We start from the raw sequence: 22,345 nt of genomic DNA on the forward strand, positions 1-22,345 counted from the left end.
AAAAAATTTTCAGTAGTCACATTGCTTGATTGAATCACCTCACTCGGGCATTACTTTCTGTGAAAGTATCACTTAAATATTTGAGTGGACATCTCTGGTTTTTCAGGTATTTTTTAATAGACTTGCATAGATGTAGAAGTAATTCTAAACTGATTGCTTGAGTAGACTATTCTCATATGTCAAGATAAATATTTTTGATACTTTATTTTTCATATATTTTATTCTTTTCATAGAGCAATATTCTCTTCTTAAAGAGGTCTGGAAAAGCATTTTGCGTTTTTATGTTAATACCACTTCAATTTCAGTGTTTAGATTTTTCATATTTCTAGGTATTTTGGGTTAATTCTAACATCTTCAGAAAAAACTCCACAACTTTGCTGACTATATGGAGAAGATAGGATCAGTCCTGCTCTGAAAAAAAAAAAGATAAGAGGTGTATACACAGTGCATGGGACGCTGCATCAAATTAAGCTTACTTAACATGGCAAAATTAAGTCAGGAAAGTTCAAGCATAATTAAGATTATTTTCTTCTAGCAAAGTCTAGAGGGAAATACTATTTATAGAAACATTATTTTTAAAACTCCCTCTTATCGCTAGGGTATTTACCTTTTGTAGATTGCTTTTTGGGGAGCTTTTGGGGTTTTTTTGGTCTGTCGGTGTTTTGGTTTTTTTTTTTCCTTTCAGAATTACACACATGGGTCATTGGTGTCAAAGTTTGTTAGCTAAGTGTCTCTGAGACCTATACTTATGTATACAAGTGTGTAGTATTTTGCTGTTCTTTATGAAGGGCTTGGAAAGATCGTATCTCGCCTTAATAATCTTTACTTTTCCTGTGTTTATGTTTCACACATGTAAAAAAGATGGAAATTATTAGTATCTTACTGCTTTTGTAGAAGAAATTGCATGAGAAATTTCATATAAAAAAATATCATGATATTCTTCTAAATATATTTTTTTCTAAAATGTGCCACTGATTAAGAGTTTGGATTGCAGCACACACCCACATGCCCTTTGTGGGATTATTAATGCCTGGAAAATCTCTCAAAGCTCTCACAGTGTTCCTGTACTGGCTCTTTCTGTCATGAAAGCAGCCCACATAATACTCTCATTGGTGACCACAACAGTGCTGAGTTTAACACTGAGCATTCTTTAATAACATAAAGGCTTTTCTATTTCCACTCTGCCCCTCTGGAAGCAGCAAGCTGGGAGAAGACATGGCTGTAGGAGCTGGCCCAGACTGGCCAAAGGGCATCCCACTCCATAAAACATTCTGCCCACTAATACCAGCTGGGCAAAAGGAAGAGAACAGGCTGGGAGGGGAGAAATACTGGTGGTTAAGACATGGCCCTGTTACTTCTGCCATTTTCCAGAAGATGGCTGGGTATCTGCCTGCCAGTGGAAATTAATGAATGAATTCTTTACTGAATTCCCTCTGTATTCCTGTGACAGTGAGCAAGCAATCGGGTGGGCAGTATGTGGTATACAGGGCCAACCCACCACAGTTCCTTTGTAACAACTGGGAAAAAATGGGCAATGTAAAATTTGCTAGGAGCAAATGTTTCACATCAGTAAAACTGAAAATACTTGACATTTCTTTTTTAGCTTTCCTTGAACAGAATGATGCTGCTCTTTAACCATATGGTTTAGATGCTGCTCAATGTGTGTACTACTTTTCTAGTGCAGGTCCCTGGGGAAGGTGGCAGAAAGACATCACAGATTTATCTGTAAGAAGGGCTTTGAAGTTAAAAACTCCAACAAAACAGTGTTATTTCCATGTCTAACACAGGAATATAGAATAATATCTGGACTATGGTATGCTAGTTTTTACCATAGATAATTGAATTACCTATTTCATGACAGCTGCTTGATCAGGGATGAATAAATTTTCTCTTTATAATGTTGTTTCATACAGAAACATATTTAATCCCAAGGAAAGCCATATATAGCTATCAAGGAAACAATAGATTTTTACTATACTATTAGCTCAAAATGGACAAATGTGTTTTTCATGTGAAAAGTTTGCCAAAGAGGAATAATTAATATTATTGTGTGATATGGCAGTTAAACCTTGATTCTTGAAACTAAATGAGCCTTCCTAATTATAACTAAGTAAAAGGAAAATTCTAGTCAATAATTTACTCAAACTTTTGATTGTTTTGATCATTGTTGCTAAAACTTATTCGTTTGGCCTTAGAATAATAATAACAACAAAAAAAGGTTGTTTTGTCTGACTGAGAACTAAGCTAGCCCTTTGTGATATTCATAAACCCTTATTTCAAATAAGCTTAAAATGTTTGAAAGGTTGTTCAGACTATGACCTTTTCAAAACTGCTGTCACTATGATGCGCATTTCCTGCTCTTCCTGACATTGGGTGATATGTTTGGCAGAATAGAGGATTGCCTGCTGTGCTGCAATTGAAAAGCAATCAACCATTTGAATAAGGGTCCATGTATCTGTGATGAGGCAAACATGTAATTTGTTTCCTGCTTTGTGTTACAGAAACTCTTTTTGCCACTGGTTTGATGTTAAATGAATTATAAACATTTTTCAAAATAAAGATCATATGTGAGAAAGACAAGCACAGCTAATGCTAATCAGAGCTAAGGATTTAATTGAAAGTAATGAATTGCTGGCTTGAAACTGGTCAAAGACATCAGTGTATATTTACACTTAGAGCCAGCAGTGCTCTTAATCCAAATCTATTCAGCTGTTTGTGTCAGACCTGTGTGCATTTTCCATTCCCCTCGCGTAAGGCAAGTAGCATGTCTGGAGCCCACAGACCATTTTATAAATTTAATGGTCACTGCTCAAAGGTAAGGAGGGTGATTAATGGAGGAGATTTTTATGAGGTTCAATATTGTGCCCAAGAATCACTTCCTAGCAGTGAGAGAATTGGGCAACTCCTCCTTGGTTCCTGTGAGCATGAGGGCTGTGCTTGCCAGGAGAGTGATGTCACCTGAGGGAGCTTGCAGGTGAGGTGGCCCACAGGACCCTGCTGTGTGGGCACAGGGCAGAGCACTGCTCAGCACCACTGGGATGGTGACACTGAATTTGGTACGGGCAGAAATCTGAACAGGCACCTCACAGGAGGAAGGGCTCCCTAGTGGAGCTGTCACAGGCATTTGCTCTGATATCAAACAGGTGTTTCACAACCCTGTTAGTGACCAAGAAAGTTTACAGAGGCAAGGCAGGAACACGTGGAAATGCTTTGTAATTGCAGAAGGCAAGGGTCAGGCAGCTGCTGAGCTCCCTGATGTGGGCTCCTGGAGTGGAGCAAGCCTATAAGGGCGTTACTACGAGGATGAGAGAGGAGCAGGTGAAGGCTCTGGAAGGAAGGAAAAGTTTCTGCCAAATAAGCAAAAGAGGTTTTTGTGTAGTTCTGGTTGTATTGTAACTTCTCATTTTCTTATATGGTGTTTTTGTTCTTGTTCTTCAATTTCATTCAAGTAAAGGAGGTATGATTTGATTTTTCTCTTTTGTGAGGAACCTAAATTCTGTCAGTTTTGCTGAAGATGGCTTCTAAGTGCTGGCAAGAAGAACAAATTCATATGATCAAAGATGCTAACCTGACTGTTTCTCGCTGAAAGATGCACTTTTATGGGAGGTTTCAATATTTCAGGTTAATAGCTAGGCAATTCAGCATTTACAGATCTCCGTGATATTACTTGGTATTATTTTGTTCTCCTTTTTCTTACTGTAGTTTTGCAAATTAGTTCCTTTAAAAGCGTGGCACATTCTCCTAATTTGTTCCAACTTACCTTTATAGGGCAATAAGAAAGTCACTTTATTTGAATATAGAGTCCCTATTCTCCTAAGTGTATTTAGGCTTGACTTTTAAGGTTGATTAAATCCTGTACAGTCATAATGCCTGTGTCAATTTCTGTAAGTTGGTCCTCAGTGATAAATACTGAGTCCACCAGAAGATCTCAATCATGTTCTATGGAGGTGTAAATCTTTACAATACTTCCAGTGCCCCTACTGGGAAGGAAAGAGGAAAGGTAGATGTATGTCTGAGGGCAGAGGGGGAAGGCAGGGAGGAAGGAAGGAAAGGAGAGTGCAAGACCTGGCCAAAAACTTACTGTACACACAGGCAGAGTAGACTTTAGTATAAAGCACTGGACCTTACTTGGCTGGTGCTGAAAGAAAATCATGCCACAGGAAGATAATGGTGAGCCATGTGTATGATTTTCTTTCACTCCTGCAGGCAAGAGCAGGGCTGAGGGCTGTGAGCTGCAAGGGGCTATTTCTGGGGGCCGTGGGCTGCTGCTCCTCATCCTGCCCCTGCATGGCTGTGGGCCTTTTGTTTGTCCTTGCTTCCTACCCTCCCATCTTTGAGCTGCTAGTTCTCTTAAGTTTGTTAAGATATCCACTGTTATGTGGTGGAAATTCATTACTACAATTTTTATATTGGCAAATTTTTGAACATTTTTTTTATTTACTCTCAAATAATCCACTCTTTTCTTTAAATTTTGTCCACTGCCCAAAATATTCCTAGCCAAAATAAAAAAATCTAAATTTCTGAAGAATTTAATATACCAAGAGTTCTGGATGATGAGTAGTGCAGATTTAGTGTCATGTTGAGTGAATGTAATTACAAGCTGTTCTGGCTAATGAAATAAAAGAATTGTTAAAGAACTGTTGCTAAAATGCTACAGTTCAAATATAGAAAAATCTAGAGCTTTAATATTTATGAGCAGATTCTCACAGGTCATACTGGGGTCTTGCTCAGTGTTAATGCCCTACAAGTCTTAATGGTAGGTGGTGAAAAATCTGATTTGCTTCTAAAACCTAAGACTACACTGAGCACTTACTAACACAAGGATTACAGTCTTGGTTGGGCCTTTCATAGATAGTGTATTAAGCAAAGGTACAGCTGTAGAGGTGGAATTGTAATTTACAGAATGGTTTCAAGTAGAAGAGGGGGGAATGGGACCACAGGTCTTTTGACCCTGGAAATTACCATTAGTTATTTGCACACAAAATATCATTGAATTGTCTTGAAAAGTAGCTACCACTTTGTTTTTCATGACATGTGGGTGAATGCAGCAAGTTAGGAAAGAAGCCATAAATGTAAATTATGTTGTTAGGGAAGTAAGAAAACAGTCTGAGTTTGTGAGAGAATGCTCAGCACACAGAAAGCCTGTGTGTGTGTGTGTTCCAGCTCTGGGCCAACTGTAGAACATGGTGATTCATACTCCCATGAATTTCCCAAGTTTCGCTCTGCAATGTTTCTCTAAACTGATTCGATAAAAGGATGAAGTATCTGTATGTATTTCTGTGAGTCTTTAGCATGCTAAAACATCAGCTTAATTCCCAGATGTAAATGAATCACACTGTGACCTACAACTTGCTCAGCTATGGATGCTGTTGAAGTATCCTTTAAATAGGCAGCCTGTATGAGGAATGCCAACTGGAAACTTGAAACTGTATTTATTAAATTTTTTTTTAAGTTAAACCTATTTTACTTTATCTACTGTCTAAAAATAAAGACTTCTGCCCTTCTATTTGGTATCTGTTTAGAGTTTTAAATTTCAAGAGGATCTGAAAAATCCTGTGTGACTGCTTTGACTGTTTTGGGTGTAGTACATTTTTAGTGATAGTTCTTAAAGTGAGATTTTTTTTTTTAGACTTAAGGCTGTGATAATTTGAATATTTCTTGACTTATTTTCAGATGGAACTAAGTACATTTTGTTTCCTGTAGTACTTTAGATCCTCTCAAAATGTGTAAATATAGTACTTTTTTTAGCTGAAAAATCAGAGTTCATAACTCATATTGGGTACATGCTTCCCTGTTTTTGTGTTGTGGCATTTGACTAAGGTAGACTTGCCTATCATCACATAAACAATAACAGTTCCTGGAAAAATATTTGCATTCATGGCTAGATTATTTGTCATCCCAAATTACTGGCTTTCAGTCTCTTAATATTGAATATGCTGCTTTCCTTCTCAACTAAATTACTGAATTATATCTAAATATGGCATCCTAAGTTCTTCTCAGACAGATTTACTTTCTAAAATGTGTGCTTAGATAGAACAACAACCTTCTGAAACACTGTGTTTGTGATGATGATGGTCTCCTGAATGGGTGCTGCACCCTAAGCAAGTTCATGCTAGAAGACTTAGCTACACTGACATTCAAGAAACCCAACGAAACAACTAAAAAAATCCCCTAAAAAACCCCAACAAACTGAAAAAACCCTCATCTGTTATCAAGGTATCATAAGTATACCTCCAATAATAATATATTCAGGAACGAATAGTAATAGTGTCACTTTCCTGATGGTGACTGACATAGTCAGCCATTCATGGATGGGCTGCATGTCACAGCCCACGTTGGTTTAAAATGTGGTTTCTTTTTTGTTAATGGCAAGATTCCTGTGGCTTAGTAGCAGTTCTATTCCAAGATTAAAATTACGAAGTACCTTTTTTGGAAAAAAATATCAAATTATAGATTTGCCAAATATAGTGATTCTTGCAATTTGGCCTTGAGCAGTGAAAAGCAGCAGAAATTGGTTTTACTTAAGCTGGGTTTTGGTTGTTAATTTTTTTTTTAACTTATATCTCGATCCATTTCTTGGTATTCCTGTAGAAACCTCTTTAGATTGATTTGTTTACATTTTCATAAGTAGGTGCATATTTAATTCAAATTTATGGTTGTAAGCATTTTGTCACCTGTTTTGGAATTGCATGGATTTAATTTATTTCTTTGCTGTGAGTGATCTGGTAATCTGGTAACCACAGTTTGGTGGAATGCTTCAGAGTACATTTCTAAGTGTTTTTTCTTAAATATGTACTGTAAACACCACACAGCTGCTCCTTCTCTGGGCAGAACAGTACCTGTTAAACATACTAAAACTTATGGCTACAACATAATGCTGACTGAAGGCTTTAGATTGTATCTGGAGAAACCTCTCTTGAGGTTAGTGGGAATTTTACCACAGACTTCAGTTGAAGGAGTTGCATATGCAGTGATGTATGCAAATTTATGTATTGTTTTGGAGTAGTTAACGGTGTAAAAAGAAGACATTTATAAAACATTTCATAATAAATACTGTTTTTCATTAAGGCAGAAAAGTTGCTTGTTTATTGCTGTACATAATTGGTATATGTTGACAAATACCAATATTATAAATATCAATATATGTAATGTAAATTATTCTCCCTTATCAGAAAGAAGGTATTTTGCATTCAGACATCAGATTCAATTATAGTGCTAAGATGAAGTCCCGAGAGAAGTATTAAATGAGTTCTATTTTCATAACATACAGCACAGTATATTTTTGAGTCATCACACACCTCTCAATAATTCAGAGCAGTTGTCAGATATGTTCTGAGATCTTTATCTTCAGTTCAGAAAGCATAAATAATAATGGTTTATGTACTTTGTCCTCAAACTGTAACAATTCCATCACTTCAAAGAAGTTCTTACATTCTGTAATGTGAATACGTGACCTGTGCTATAAAGCACTCTTGGGTATTCCAAGGCTTTGCCTGAGCTTAGCTTTAGTATAAGGAAATAGGGAAATTTGGTTTATGTTATTTTCTGTCAGTCCATGTCTGTTGCTTATGTATGGTGGTGATACATTGGCACAAGGAGGAATACTTTGAAAAACTTACGGGAAAAATTTAATGTTGAATTGGGTTTTCCTGTTTCAAGTCATTTTGTTGCGTGAGCAGGTAAACCCACCATCAGTTGGGTCTTTACATGTGTATAAAAATCACTGTGGCTTAGTTATATCTGCCATACAACATCTGAGGTGAATATGTAGTCCTCTCAACTTTGTGCTGAAATTGTTACCAAGTAATATAGTGAAAACATGTCATTAGAGCCAAATTTCATGGTTGTGTGCTTTCTGTAGTACATTTGTCTAGAAAATTTGTGCTGTGTGAGAAAGCAAGAAATCAAAGCATGGTTGTCTGATAGACCCATAAGCTTCAGAAGAAAAAGTGGTGAGATTTTATATCTGCCGCTGAAGTGAAGAACATAAATTCTCAGTGGCTTGAAGAAATGTACTTCAAGCTATTGTATTGACATATTAACATTTCGCTATGGAAAATGAATCTAGAATGATCAAATTACTACCAAATTATGCATTGTAATTTGCTTCTTCATGCTATTTTTATATGGGTTAGCCAAGGATGGATTCAGCTAGGATGTGAGGATAAGGAAAGTATTGCAAGGCATTAGAATAACAGGTGTTTGTTCTGGACATTAGGAATACAAAGCGAGAGAATAAAATTAAGTAACTGTGAAGGGCAGTGTCTATTCCTGCATTTGGAGGCATTTTAGTATTTTTATACATACTTTATGACACAACTAGGTTATCAGAAAACCTATTTATTGATAATCGCAATTACAATTCTGCTTTCATATTCACATTGTTTTCACATCGTTCACTTTCTCTTGCCAAGAAACCATAGTTAGTTCTATGGCAGTCAAAATGGAAACTGGGCATATAATAAGGAAATATTATTGTGCACTGAACTTCCCCTTTCACCAAGAGATCTACTACTGACAACAGTGTTTATCTTACATGGTGGCAGCAGCACTTTTAGGATAGAAAGCAGATGGCTTTGGTAGCCTAATGTAGACAATCCGTTTCCTTATTCTAGGAGCAGAAGGAACTGAAAATTGTGGCCAGCAGAAACTCCTCTATTTCTTAAAGCTCTGTTTGCCATCCAAATCACATTTATCATAATTGAAATAACACTTAGAGGTTCCTGTGACTCCTTCTAGCCACCATTCATTTGATATATCAGTCCTGCTCTTCTATGCTCTGTTTCCTGAAATGTCATTGTAATGCCACCACAGAGGTTTTGTCATTTTTTTGTTTTTAAATTCTCCATATTGATTCAGAGCCCTGATTCCGCTTTAGTTATTCTCATGGATCAGTCTCAATGTGTAAATGTCCATTTTATCTCCTTGTCAGAGTTTGTGGCGTTTCTGGACAATGCTATTAATCACATGGTTTAGATTTAGGTAGTCTTGCAAGGAGCAGAGTTAGATTCAATCCTTATGGGTCCCTTCCAATTTGAGACCAATCCTATGGTATGAATTCTAGAGAATACATTGTTCTATTGCATGCAACAGTATAGCAATCTTAAGGTGACAAACTTCAATATACATTGAAAAAGTAATGATTTACTATGAATTTTTTTAATTAAGAGTAACTTTTGTTACTATATCTTGCTCTAAATTGCAGTTAGCCTATGACAGTGATTAGAGGTATAAAAAATCATCATAAAGAGACTAAATTTTTTTAACATCAGGCCGACCTATGTTTAATATTAGTCAAGGATGTAACAAAAGAGTCACTTCATTTACTCAAATCAATCCTTTTTGTACCTTGCATGCAATTAAGGAAAATGTAGTTATTAAATAAAAACCTTCTTTTTTTTTTTCTTTTTTTAAAGGGTATTTTGGTCAGGATGGCCATTTTGGATCATGTGAAAACAAGTACTGTGGTCTGGGCAGGCACTGTGTTGTGAATGGGAAGACTGGCCAAGCTGAGTGTCTGTGCATGGAGCACTGCAAGCCACATTACAAACCTGTGTGTGGGTCTGATGGAGAATTCTATGAAAACCACTGTGAAGTGCACAGAGCTGCCTGTCTGAAAAAGCAAAAGATCACCATTGTACACAATGAAGATTGTTTCTTTAAAGGTAAGCATGGCTGAGCAATATCTGGAATATTGCTATCGGGTATGTGTTTTCAAGCTGTTCAATTAAATCTCTATAGCCTCTGCACTGAGTGTACAGTGAATAAATGACTTGAAATATTAATACAGTAAGGATTGCACTCCAGAGATACCTTATGGATTTTTTTTCTTTTGTTTATACTGAATGCTCTAGGCGTTTAACCTGAATAAACCAGTTGTCTCTTAGAAACTAATCTATGGCAGCTTGCCTTACAAATGTGGTTGCTGACCTCATTCATCTAAATGTACTTATATCCCAGAGCCTGAAGGATGTTAATCTTTGTTGCAGGAAAAAACAGAATTTAGGATTTCAGAGGAGTTTTGGAAGGTTGCAGGAGCTGTGCTTATATTTGGTGTTGAAGTTGATAGATCAGCAGCTTGTTCATGGCTAAATGGGTCTTTCTTCCTTTGAATTTGCATAATGAAAAGTTTACTTCTGTACTCATCAAAGCGTGCCAGATTAGTTACTTTTTAATCTTTTGAGTGCTGAGATACCAGCTTGAATTCTGAGAGCTACACCTTATGCTAATCATTTTAGGCTGACAATGTCAACAATTGCAACATGCTCTTTTTTTTGTATAATTTGAGCACACCTTGCAGATTTCTGGAACTCTGACAGTGCAGAATTTGAATATTTGTGAGTACTTTGACAGATTTTGAGTGTGTTTTCACTGGTTAAAAGAAGGTGGATGGCTTTGGTGGGAGGGGAAATTTTTTTAATAAGGCCCTTTTTTATTAGTCTTTTTAGTGCTTCCTGAAAACATGATAAACTCAGCAAGTTCATAAAAAATGCTGAGGTACAGGTATCCATAGGTTAAACTGGGGGTGTGGAAATCTTCTAACAGGAATCCATATATACGTAATAGCAAAAGTTTAACTTTGTTCAAAACTAGCTGTGGACACCGTATAAAATGGATACATCATCACAATATATAGGCCTTAAGTACGTAGCATGTGTTCTGAGGTAGTGGAAAATAAAAATGGGATTCTGGGGGTATAACATATAGTGCTTGTGGGGAATGGTTTGTGCATTAAGAACAAAACATGAATGCTTCCATCTTAACAATCACAATCTCTTTTTAAAAAAAGAAAACAACTTTGATGATGCAGTACTCTGGTAGAAGAAATGACAGTATAAAACCACAGAATGTTTAAATTTAGGGGGCTAATTTCAGTTTTTTAGTATGGTGTATACAGCAGAAATAATTTCAGAGCATATGTGGGAAAAAATTATAGCATTGCTACATTTTTTCATCTTAGAGAGATTTATTTATGGAAATGAGACAGTACTTCAGGTAGAAATACAATCCAAAGGTTGCCTTAAGTTTTGTTAGCTCATCTTTATGTTTTAAATTCACCATGCTTCTTTCACACTTGTTGTTGTGGACAATGGAGTATCTGGATGATGTTCAACTTTAGACACCTAATTTAAATGCTGGATTAAAAAAGTTAAAAAGTAGGTTTTTCCTTTAGTCAATTACAGTCTTTAGCAAAGAACTAGGATATCTGACTGGCTTTGTCTGAGATGCCTTCTGAAAACTGTAATTTATCAAGATACTCAAGTTCTCTAGTTTGGGCTAGAACTACATGCCTAAAAATAATGTAAAATATTTCATTTCCTTCTTTTTCATCTTACGTTGACTTCAGTAGTGTTAAATGTATGAGATGTTATTATAATATAACTGAGAACAGTTATATTATATACATTATTATATATTATTATATATTATAATAACTGAGAACAGTTATTTTTCGTTATCTTATTTCATATATATGGGCTTTATCAATCTGAATTTCTTCTATGTTAACTTCACCTGCTTCAGTGCTGTAGTAGAGCACAGGGCTGGTAAAGCATTGTTGTCTTTTGTGGCTATCTTCCAGCATCTCCTGTCTTTTGTGAGTATCTTCCAACATCCACTATATCTATATGGTAATGGAGGCAGAATATTTTTATATGATTTCTTCAAGCTATTTTTATATGATTTCTTTCTTTACAAAACGTTTCTAAGCGAACCACTAGTAGATTGCCTTCAATAAAGCTGAAGGTTCTGCCAGTTACAGGTCAAAAATGTTAAAAAGCTAATAGGAAAAACCCCTTAAGAGTGCTCCTCCTGGATAGAGAAGGTGAACCCCATCACTACTGATGGTGTCACAAGGGCACTGCCACATGTCCTCGTTATTTAGCTGATATCCTCCAGCGCAAGGGATCTCATTTCAAGGAGCTTCTACTGAGACCATAAAAAATCAAAGAAGATCAGAAAACAAATATTCTGAGTGCTTTGTTTAGGCTTTCACAAAATCCTTTAGAAGGGGCTAGTCTGAACTGGGGAAGGGTGTGAGGGCAAAGGAGTGCCTGCAAGATGCTGTTACATGATAAGTCAGTCACTGTCAACAATGACTATGTAAAGACAGCAGTTAAGTATTTTTAATTTCTGGTTCATTGCTAATCATTGATTTTCAGATCAAACTACTGTGTACTTAGCTGCTTTTTTTTTTTTTTGGTGTATTTTATCTCTAACAAGGCCATGCTTTGAGGTATTTGTGCTTCATAATCCTCATACTGGGTTCTCTGTTTTCCCCTCTTCAGGGGGAAATATTTCTTGATGAAGAAATTTTAAGTTTTAGATTGGGTATGGAGCTCAAGATGAGAGGAGCTGAGAAAGACACCTTATTTAAATGAGTAAGCTTACCAGAAAACACTAGTATTCTGTGTCTGGAGAACAAAATTTTAGAAGCTAATGTTCTATATACCTAATTAACATTATAATAGTAGCTAGGTAGCTATAGTTATTTGAATAATACATCTTGTAACCAAATGATTTATAGTTGATCTCAAACATCATGAGTTCTACTTAATGGTTTGAAAATTGCCCTTTTAAACACTTACATGCTAAGTGGAATTTAAAGATTGCCTTGCTAAATGAAAGAGATCTTTGGCTTATGTGTTGAAAGTCCATTAAAATCACTGAGAAATGTGTGTCTTAGCTAAGCTGTGCATAGAACACAGACAAAAAGCATGGAGGCCTTCAGAGAGAGCAATTTCTGAAACATTTGATAAATACATTTTGAGGTAGTGAAAGCTGTGTCAAAGCTGTACTCTGCTGACATGCTATTTTTTTAAATTAAAACTTTAAATTCTGATGCATTGCGTGCTTTATATTGTAGCTTATTTATTTCCAGATTCATTGGACTACTTCCTTTTTCCCTTTTTTTTTCCTTTTCACTTGCTATATTTATTTCTTCACATCAAATTAAATAACACCTTTTTCTGAAATATGCGTGGGACACATGCAAAACAGTAACTGAAGTTGAAAGTTTTTCCTTGATGATTGAGACTGGTATGCAAATGTTACATTTTTCACACAGATCAAGATAATGGCCATACTAAATTAGAAATTACTTTTCCTCCACTCCTGTAATTATTCCCTCAGTTACTTATTGGCATGTCATGATGCATCAGACACTGAACGATTTTTCCTACTGGCTTGGTTAGATGTTTAGATGCCAACTGTGACCCTGAGAATTAGTCAATAAACTGTCTCAATTTCTTCTCATATAGATGCAAAATGAATTCCACAGAGAAGTTAATTACTTATAATCTCCTTTTCTATGAATTTAAATTAGGAGTGTTTTGTATACCTGTAGAGTCCTCTATTTTCCTCTGATCAAGTCCAGTGTCCTGTAACTGGATGTTAGAGAATGAAAATTCTGCTATCATTTTCTGAGGAGTTCTCAAGCCTGAATGATCTAAAAAATGTAAAATATTTAAGATTATTCTAATGAGAGATTAAAAACTTTCCATGACAAATTCATCTTGTATTTTCTATGCACCTGAGCTTCTTGTGTATATTACATTACATTATATTTATTTCTATGCAGTGATACACTCAGTCATTATAGCAAATGGCAATTTGCTTTGAATCTTCAGGAATGTAGCAAACGCTCCTATATACTTTGAATTTTATAGAATAATGTAGAATAAAGTTGACTTCATATGTAAACTTTTTACTTTTCTGTAGCTTCTGTGATGTCCTTGTGATACTAGCATTATTTTAAACTCTTATATTTCTTTTTTTTGGTCTGTTTGTAATTTGGTAAATATTTTCATCTGTTAACAAGTCTGTGGGCTTCAGATTTCTTACTACTCTTACTAAAATATCTAGATATCTAAAGACTGCTATAGCATTTGCTTTTCCCCTGAGTGTTCCTGAAAGACGAAGTAGAAACATAGGTTGGAAAGCTTGCTCCCAATACTAAGTTGTTCAGAGAAGAGGATGAGAGCTGGCTGTGAAACTGACTTTCAAACTACTTATTCAAAATAAGTACGAGGAAACTGGAAAAAGTTCAGAAAACATTAGCAGGAATGACCAAAAATAGTAAATGGCTGAAAAAAGATGTGAAGGTGTCTTACAAAATCATCAGGGCAACCTGAGAGTGGATGTGAGTAGGCTGCCTTGTATGCCATGAAAAGAAATAAAAATTGTGAAATAAGAAAGCAGAAACAAATTCAGAGCAAGCTTTTTTGTGTTTGACATACAGCAGATCCTGTGAGTAAAAGCTACAGAGGATTTCAGCAGCAGACTGTAAATACTAGGGAAAAGCCTATAGGCTTGCTTTCTTTTTGAAGAGGGCTGGGGGAATTAGTTAAAGTGAACTAAGTACTAACTCTCCCACAGAAAAGATTTAGGATACCTATCTAGCCTCTACAGTGACTTCCACAAGATTAGTTCAAAGATTGTGCTTCTAAAATTTTTGTTTGTGTTTGATTTATGCCCTAGGTGATCTTAGATTGGTTCTTAAAATATTGGCGCATGAATTTAGAAACACTGGCATTTATTTAATCTTACCTGATGTTCATATAATTCAAAAGCAAGCATATAAGGCTCTGTCATTTTACCAATTTCACTTCTAGAAATATTTCATCTTGTCTTTTATATAAATCTTAAAGACATTATTTAAGTTTGATCATTAGCCATCTTTCAAAAGAAATTAGGGTATGTTAATCTGAATCTCAATCCAGTGTTCTCATTGCAAAAGAACTTTTTTCTAAGCTGTATTTGCTTTTTTACTTTGACTATCAGTTGGCTTCTCTGTTGAAGTTCTCAAACACATCATTATTACATTCTTTCTAAAAGCCTGAATTTCTGCATATAACATCACCCTTAAGGTTGCTGCCAATAAAGTGTCAAGCTTCAGTTATCACTCCAGAAGTATGTTCAACACAAGCTGTATTGTGAAAAGAAATCTGAAAAAATCTTTCAGAACTCGAAGTTTTAGCTTGATCTTGAAACATTTTATAGCATATAGGAATTATTAGACTTAGATTACTAATCCAGCCTATAATCTATATATCTTCCCTTTAGTGCAACACTTAAGAAAATATTAAATCCTGAATTCTTGCAGAGAAAACATTACTGATTTCACATTCACAGAGTGGTAAAAATCACTGTTAATGGCTGTTGTGGTACTTCTTTCAGCACTTTGTTGGAAAGTGGTGCTCTAACCAATAGAAAGCTGGGTCTTTTTAATACGCTTTGAAACCATGCTAAATTTTAGCACTGTGCCTCTACTCTGCTTTCCCCACGCAGTTCATTTTCCTGAGTTGCACTGCTCATGAGACTTGGGAAACTGCTGGTTTTTCCTCCAATATCTATGCAAGATTTGTCTCAAATATCTCTCCTAAATTCCCCAGTGTTACCTTAAATTGCTCAAACTAACTGGCAGGAGAGGCCAACATATGTAATATCTGCTACTACATCTGCAGAGTGAAGCTAAATTCAAGGTATTTATGAGAACATGCATATAAGAAGCTTAATTTAAAAACTGAACATGCAACATTCCCTGATTCACTGCTGTTGGTGATATTGTATATCTTTGCAGCTAAAGTCTTGAACTCTGCTCTCTCTTTCCTCCTTTGCATTGAATTCAAGCCTCTGAAATGTTGGATGGGGCAGTGACAATGGGGCAACTCCTAAAACATGTTATGAATATAGATTTTGCTTTTATTGCCTGGATAAAGATATACTGCAAAGACATCAGTGTCTGAAACACTCCCAGTCTTTGTGTATCAATGCCTGCAATTCTGGGATAAATCTATTAATCAGCTCTAACCTATTATGTATTCTACATTCACATAGTGATGAAGAATTAGTTAAAGTTCTCTAGCTAATCTCTGTACAAACATAATGAAGTTTAAAATTTCTTGTAAGGTCATCACTGCTGTTTGATACCACACAAAGAAGTGGGTCTATGGATATCACAGACTTTCACTGGTAGAAAATTTAAAAACTCTTAGTTTTTCCAGTAATGATGTTGAATCTCTGCAAGGAAGCTGTATTAACCTGAAAGCTGCATTCTCAAGTCTCTGCCAAGTCACTGAATCAGCCAACCAACATTGTAAAGTCTTCTTCCTTGGAGATATTAAAAGTCTGACTGGATGTGGTCCTGGGCAAACAGCTCTAGGTGGCCCTTCTTGAGCAGGGGAGCAGCACCAGATAATTTCTTATGGTTTCCTTCAACCTCAACCATTCTGTGGTTAAATGTCTCTGAAAAAAACATCTTTACTTATACACCTTCAGCCAGATTTTGAAGAAACAGAATGTAGCTCATGGTGCTAAAATTCAGTAGTTTCTGGTACTGCTGAGGAAGAATTGGAGAGATCAGAGGAGGAGAAACAGAAGTAGAGTTCTGGCAAAGTGTAATCAGTGGACAGAGTTTTGCTGGTGCCCTCCTTTCAAACCTGGTAACTTGGGCTTGTGGATAGGGCAGTGCCACTCACAGGATAGAATATTCTTTGCTCTCCTGCTTTTTCGATACTGTCAGAAAATTGTTGTTGTGTTGCTAGCAGTACAAGGATTGTACAGGTACGATTCAAATCATGCCTCAATTTCCGTGCTCAAATAGCCTTTATAAAAATTTTGGGAAAAGGCAAAAAAAACTCCACTACACAATTTTTTTTGTGGCATTCTAAAATAAGTGTTGTTAGTGCCTAGTATTGAGGATAGCAAATGTTTTTAAAATTGGAAGAAAACAGGTAACAGTAGTGCGCAGTGTAGTGACAAAATGGCTGCTTGTACTTCAAAATAATTAAATAATTATTTTTTACTATCAAATTGGTGGTATGGGATATTGAAAATTATTATGCAATAAATCAAACTAAATGTTTTGTCATAAATTTATAGTAAATAAAGGAAGTCTTGTATTCAGGCAGACATTTAAGTGAGAAACATAATTTTTTAGGTTTAGAGTAAGTACAAAGTCTTAAACTACTGAACATGGTTGGTCTGATGGAAACTTTAAAAAGTTCTAATTAAATAATGTCAGAGTTACCATTAATTCTTGTAGGAAATTTTTCTGATGGAACATATTGTTGGCCTTTAAAAATCATTAGCAGTTGGATACATATACAAGGCATTGGCATGATATTTGTAATTCAAGTTGGCCAGTATATGGTATCCCAACTTAAAAAAAGCCATAGCTTCTTTTACAAAATCTGAATATTTTGAAGAAAAGTAGGCCTGCAAAAATGATATTTAATTTCCATTTCTGGCTCTAGTAGCTAATAATGGATGGAGTAAGTAAATTTACAGTGGATAAAACCTGTAAGTTAAAAGCTTTCTCTTGTGGTTTGCCATTTAGCCTCTTTTAATATGGAATGGTCAGTGAGGTTTACAGGAAACTAAACTAGAAATGTAGCATTGCATTTTCAAGCTTATTTGCTTGTTTGTACTCTGTAGCATCCTAGTGAAACCTGAGAAATGAAATTGGTTTAAAGAAACTTAATATACTCAGTTCACACTAGCTAGTTTAGGCAAATTGTCAATATCTGTAAATATTTTTCAACTGTATATTTTTTCAACTTTCTTGGAATCTAATTGTGCAGAATAGAAGTAATGAAATGCAACAGACAGATGCTTCCAAATTACATTTCTTAGTAGATTGCTACCTAGATGACTTCCAGTTTTTCCTTTTGATTTGTGTCATCTTGTGGCAAGAAAACAAAGAAAGCTTCAGCCGCCATGCTTGTGATGGCAGCTATCATGTTATTATTATGTTTTCAATTTTTAAAGTCATAGTATGAACATGTATTAGAAGCAACTAGAAAATAAGTAGCTGTAAGCGCTTTCTAAAGAAGATGATTTGGGCAGCATACTCTGTCAATTGTGTCATAGACAGGCAAATAAAATAAATAGTGACATGATTTTGATGAACATTGTATATATTCTATTTGCTGCCAGGACTTAGCAGTTTTGATATAGCTTAGTTTAAAAAACAAAAGTATTTATACCACTGTAGCCAGACTTTATACTGTTACTTCTGTAACAGAGAACATTGCAAGCAGAAGATAATAATTGAAAGTTGGATGGAGACCTATAATCAGTGATTCAATTACAGCACTTTTTGGTCATGGAATTGTTGATTATACAATACTTTTGACATGAACTGCAATTAAAATAGATTATATTGAACTGCAATTAAAGTAGATTATATAATCTCAGACTTTATCCTGAGATTAAAAGAAAAGGTGGCTCATATTTAAATTTATATAGAATGGTCCAAAGAATCCTCCAGCTGAAACTGATTTTAAAGGATTAATTTCAGAAAATCAAAATAGTTAATTTTTGCCTCATTCTAATTTATTTTTCTTCTTGTTTGGCTCTGACCTTCTCCCTTTTGCTGTCATTGAAACCAGATCTTTGTTACTGATTATTTATAATAATTTATATGAAATTTATAAAGTTTGTATTATTTGAAGTTTTTACTTTTTATGAAGAAACTAGTCTTTCTCATTGGCCTTAGTAAATGTGCGTCTCCTGATACTTGTGCAGAGAGTAAATAAAATTTGATAAACTGGGTGATGAAATCTGATTAGATCCTTTAGCTAGCTTTCTCTTTATCTGGAATGATAATGTGAATTTAATTTAAAATTGTTGAAAGCAAACAACAGAAATAAAGGAAAACAGATTATAGCAAAAATAAGTCAAACTATAGCCCTAAGAAATAAGCTAAAATAAAATTATACAAAACTTCCACTCACTAAGAGTGATGTTTTATATTTTTGCATGTATTTGTATTGGCTTTGGGTGCAATTAAATCCTGAACTATATACTGCCAGGAAAGTTTGTTTCCCTCAGGGCTGGAACAGATGGTGGAGATTCTTTTTTTTCCTTCTCACCGTTTAGAGACTAAGTCTGCTGAATCTCTACAAGAAAAAGTATTTATGCCAAAGAAAGCTGCTGATGTTGGCCTTAAAGCAGTTGAATTCTTAGCTGTATTCTCTAGAGGGTTATTGCTAAGAATCCTGGTAAACAGGCAGTACATTGAAGTTTTGCTGTTAGCAGTGTTTTAATACAGATTTGATATCTGTCTAATAATTGTTTTGCAGAATAAAAAAAGTACTATTGACTAATAAAACTGCAAGTTTTCACTTAGTATTCAGCCTGTTTGTCAGGATATTTCACTGTGCAGGGAGGAAACTTTGAATTAGCATTTCCCAGTCATCACTTTGATAATTAGAAGAATAAAAATCTAAATGCATGGAGAATAGCAGAAGTGTTGTTAATCATGAGCACTCCATACTCTTAATCCCACCTGGAAAATGAGAAAAAAGTGCTCCTGGGATCTAGTAAAATGGCAAGCCTTGTATATCACTAAAAAGAACCTGAAAGAGAGAAAAATATCCTTGCAGTGTGAAATACTAATTATGGTCAAGAAGTTTCATTAGTGCTTCTAAATTTAAGACAACTACTGAATACATCAGTTCTTTGTTATTTTCCTATTCCATCTTCTCTTTTATACAAGTCCTTACCATTCAAACAGAACATAAAGATTTTTATTGGTCCCTTATGATGCAAACTATAGTTGTACAATCATCATTTTAGAATATGAGTTCTGTGTGCTCTTAGATTTGCTGTCACTTTATCACAATTGTAGAAGCATCTTGAAGTGTATTTGCTTAAGCAGGTGGTGAATGGCCACACTGGGAATATATCTATCTTCTTTACTGTATGATGAAGTTTTAAAGCAGACATTTTAGCTATGGTAGTTGGAAAAACATACTTTTGTGATAAATCTTGTAGGGGAAAAAAACCCCAAGCTAGTAAAAGATTAGAAAGCCCTGTATAATACTGAGTACATGAAATTGGTATAAATTAGATAGCTGAGTAAGCACAAATGACACATACAATATATGAGTGTTAATGCTTTCTTTCTTTGCAGTATTTTATAATTGATTTTTTAAAGGAAATTAAAAATTATGTGTTTCAGATTTTCATTAACAAAAAATCCCAAAGTACTAAGGATTACTGTGGGAAAGGGAAAATCTTCTAGTTTATATGGGAGTTTCTCTAACACTATCATTTCAGTGATCTCAGGATTTAATTCAATCCTCCCTACTGAGTTTAATGAAGATTAGGTTCATTGAAATCAGTCAATTGATGAATATTTGTTATACTGCAGGCATGAAAGATGTAAAAGAGAGCCCAAGGAAGAGAATACTGGGTTAGGAGTTTGAAATAATTAAACCATAAAAAATCAACAAAAACCAAACAAAGGCCACGCATACACCCCACCCCCCACCAAAATGTGAAAAAAACAGTTGAAAACACACTGGTTATACAAATAATGTGATGTAAACTTGAATGTTGTTCTGAAATGGTCTCAGGATTTGCCTGAAACATAGATCCAGTTGATTTGGCAAACATCACAACTTGTGACAGTTCCTCACTTATATTGGATGGGGTTTACCTACTCTGTGTGTTATGGAAATTTACCTCACAGTTTAATTTTTTTAAGATTTTCTTTTATGACTCCTTTAAAATACTAAAAAGTTTAGAAGTATTCTGAAATTCTTGATGCTTTTTAAAAAGTAGAGTTACACTTGCTTTGCCTATGTCTGGTACTTTTAGAGAATAGATAGTTGAAAAAAAGGAGAGAGCAGAAGAGACTCCTAAGACATTTCAGGTGGTTTGGGGTTTCTGTTTGTTTTGTCACGTTTTTGGGGTTTTTTTTCATCTTAGTACTCCTTATTTATTAATGAGATTTTTTTCATTTTTTTGGTTTGCAGATAAATGAACGTAAGTCTAAGTGCCCCATGTATAGCCATTAGAGTAGTCTTGATATTCTCTTTGCATAGCCAACCTAAACAATCATATATGACTTTGAATTCAATTAAAAAAATCTCCCACTTAACTCTAAAAAAGTGATTAAAAAAAAAAGAAAATAATTGCTTCATTTCTTTAGTTGTTTTACTCTATAAACAAGTATTAGTGGTGATGGTGGCAATGAAGGCATTTTTGAGCCTCATGGGATGTGAGCGTGCATTGTAATATTTCTTTTTCATACCATGAATGATGTATGGATGGGGCCAGTCTGTGGTGCTTGTTTTGCATGCTTGGGGCTTCTGGAAGATGAAAATCTGGGTATGTAAAATCTGTTTTCTTATGTAGGCTAAAAAGAGTTGTTTTCCTGAGCAATGCAATTGTTTAGATGATCAAAGGGCTGCAATACTAGGATGCATTGTAGATCCATTTTCAGTCTACATGTGCTAAGTATATTTTCCTGAGTTGTATACAAATTTTTTACAAAGCTTTCTGGACCTTGCTTGAAGTTAAAGAAATTTTTGAATTGTGAATGGTGGTGTATGATAATCTGATAACACAAAATGTTCATGCAGAGTTCACCTGATGAGGCTTTGGTAGTTGCAGTATTTAAGTACTCTTTTATAATGCATAATTTAAGGACTTGAGTTTTCAATGCAGAATATTGTATAAAGTATTATTATTTCTAAAAGACACAGGGTAAATCAAACAGGAGTGGATCCTAATTCTCTGTCTATTGTAAAGTGAGTGGTTGTACATAACATTACAAGAGAAGGTGAGAGAACTTCATTTTAAAATGGTAACCCTTTTTATTTGCTTAGACTGGTGAAAAAGAGGAGGTTCAGTTTGCAAGAAGTTGAATGCAAATGTAACAGAAATTACCTGCAGAAGTAAAAACTTACAGGAATATTCTTGTCAAATTCTTCCATTATTACTTTAAAAAAGTGTTGAATGCCAATTCTTCTTTTCTAATTGTAAAAGTGGTAGAAAATGGATGGACAAAACTTTTCTTTGTGTAGATCTGAGTAGATGCGAGACTACAAAGCCAGGATTATTAATCCTCACAAAATGTAGAATAAAGCCTAGTAACTTCCCAGAAATGACATCAGTTTAAATTTATTTACAATCTTTATTTATGAGGAGGTAAAAGAAAAAAAATAAAGAGGGAAAAGCTTGTTTGTAAAAAAAAAGGGTCTCTATAAAAGCTAAGTATGTAGAGTCCAGAGATCTGTCTCTTTCATTAAACCAAAAGGGTTATTATGCAGGCAATACAGTACAATCGCAATTTTGACCAATCAAGATGGTGATAAACTTTGAAAAAGAAGTTTTGGTGAAAAGAGAATAGCATGAATTACTTGGATTTTCTCTTCTAAGTTACACTTCTTTACTTCTTGCTTTGCTGTACACTGCTAGGTTGTTTGGTCACCTGCAGTGTTTTAGTGTGTGTGATTTTTAAAAAAGTATTATAATTTTTTATATTCCAAGTCATTTGCAACAATTTTTACTTCTTTTTACTTAAAATTGCTGAAAGACTGAGAAACTAAAA

At 34.9% G+C, this 22,345-nt stretch overlaps 1 protein-coding gene across 2 annotated transcripts in view; it reads left to right on the forward strand.

The window, feature by feature from the left end:
• Positions 1 to 22,345, forward strand: part of FSTL5 (follistatin like 5) — a 268,652-nt gene that overhangs the window by 74,865 nt on the left and 171,442 nt on the right. For both annotated transcript variants that reach the window (XM_030947751.1, XM_030947752.1), the window contains exon 4: positions 9,417 to 9,665. In XM_030947751.1, the coding sequence (XP_030803611.1) occupies positions 9,417 to 9,665 (249 nt within the window). The remainder of the gene's footprint in view (positions 1 to 9,416; positions 9,666 to 22,345) is intronic.

The sequence above is a fragment of the Camarhynchus parvulus genome, chromosome 4 (assembly GCF_901933205.1).
Source record: "Camarhynchus parvulus chromosome 4, STF_HiC, whole genome shotgun sequence".
Classification (NCBI taxonomy): Eukaryota; Metazoa; Chordata; class Aves; order Passeriformes; family Thraupidae; genus Camarhynchus; species Camarhynchus parvulus.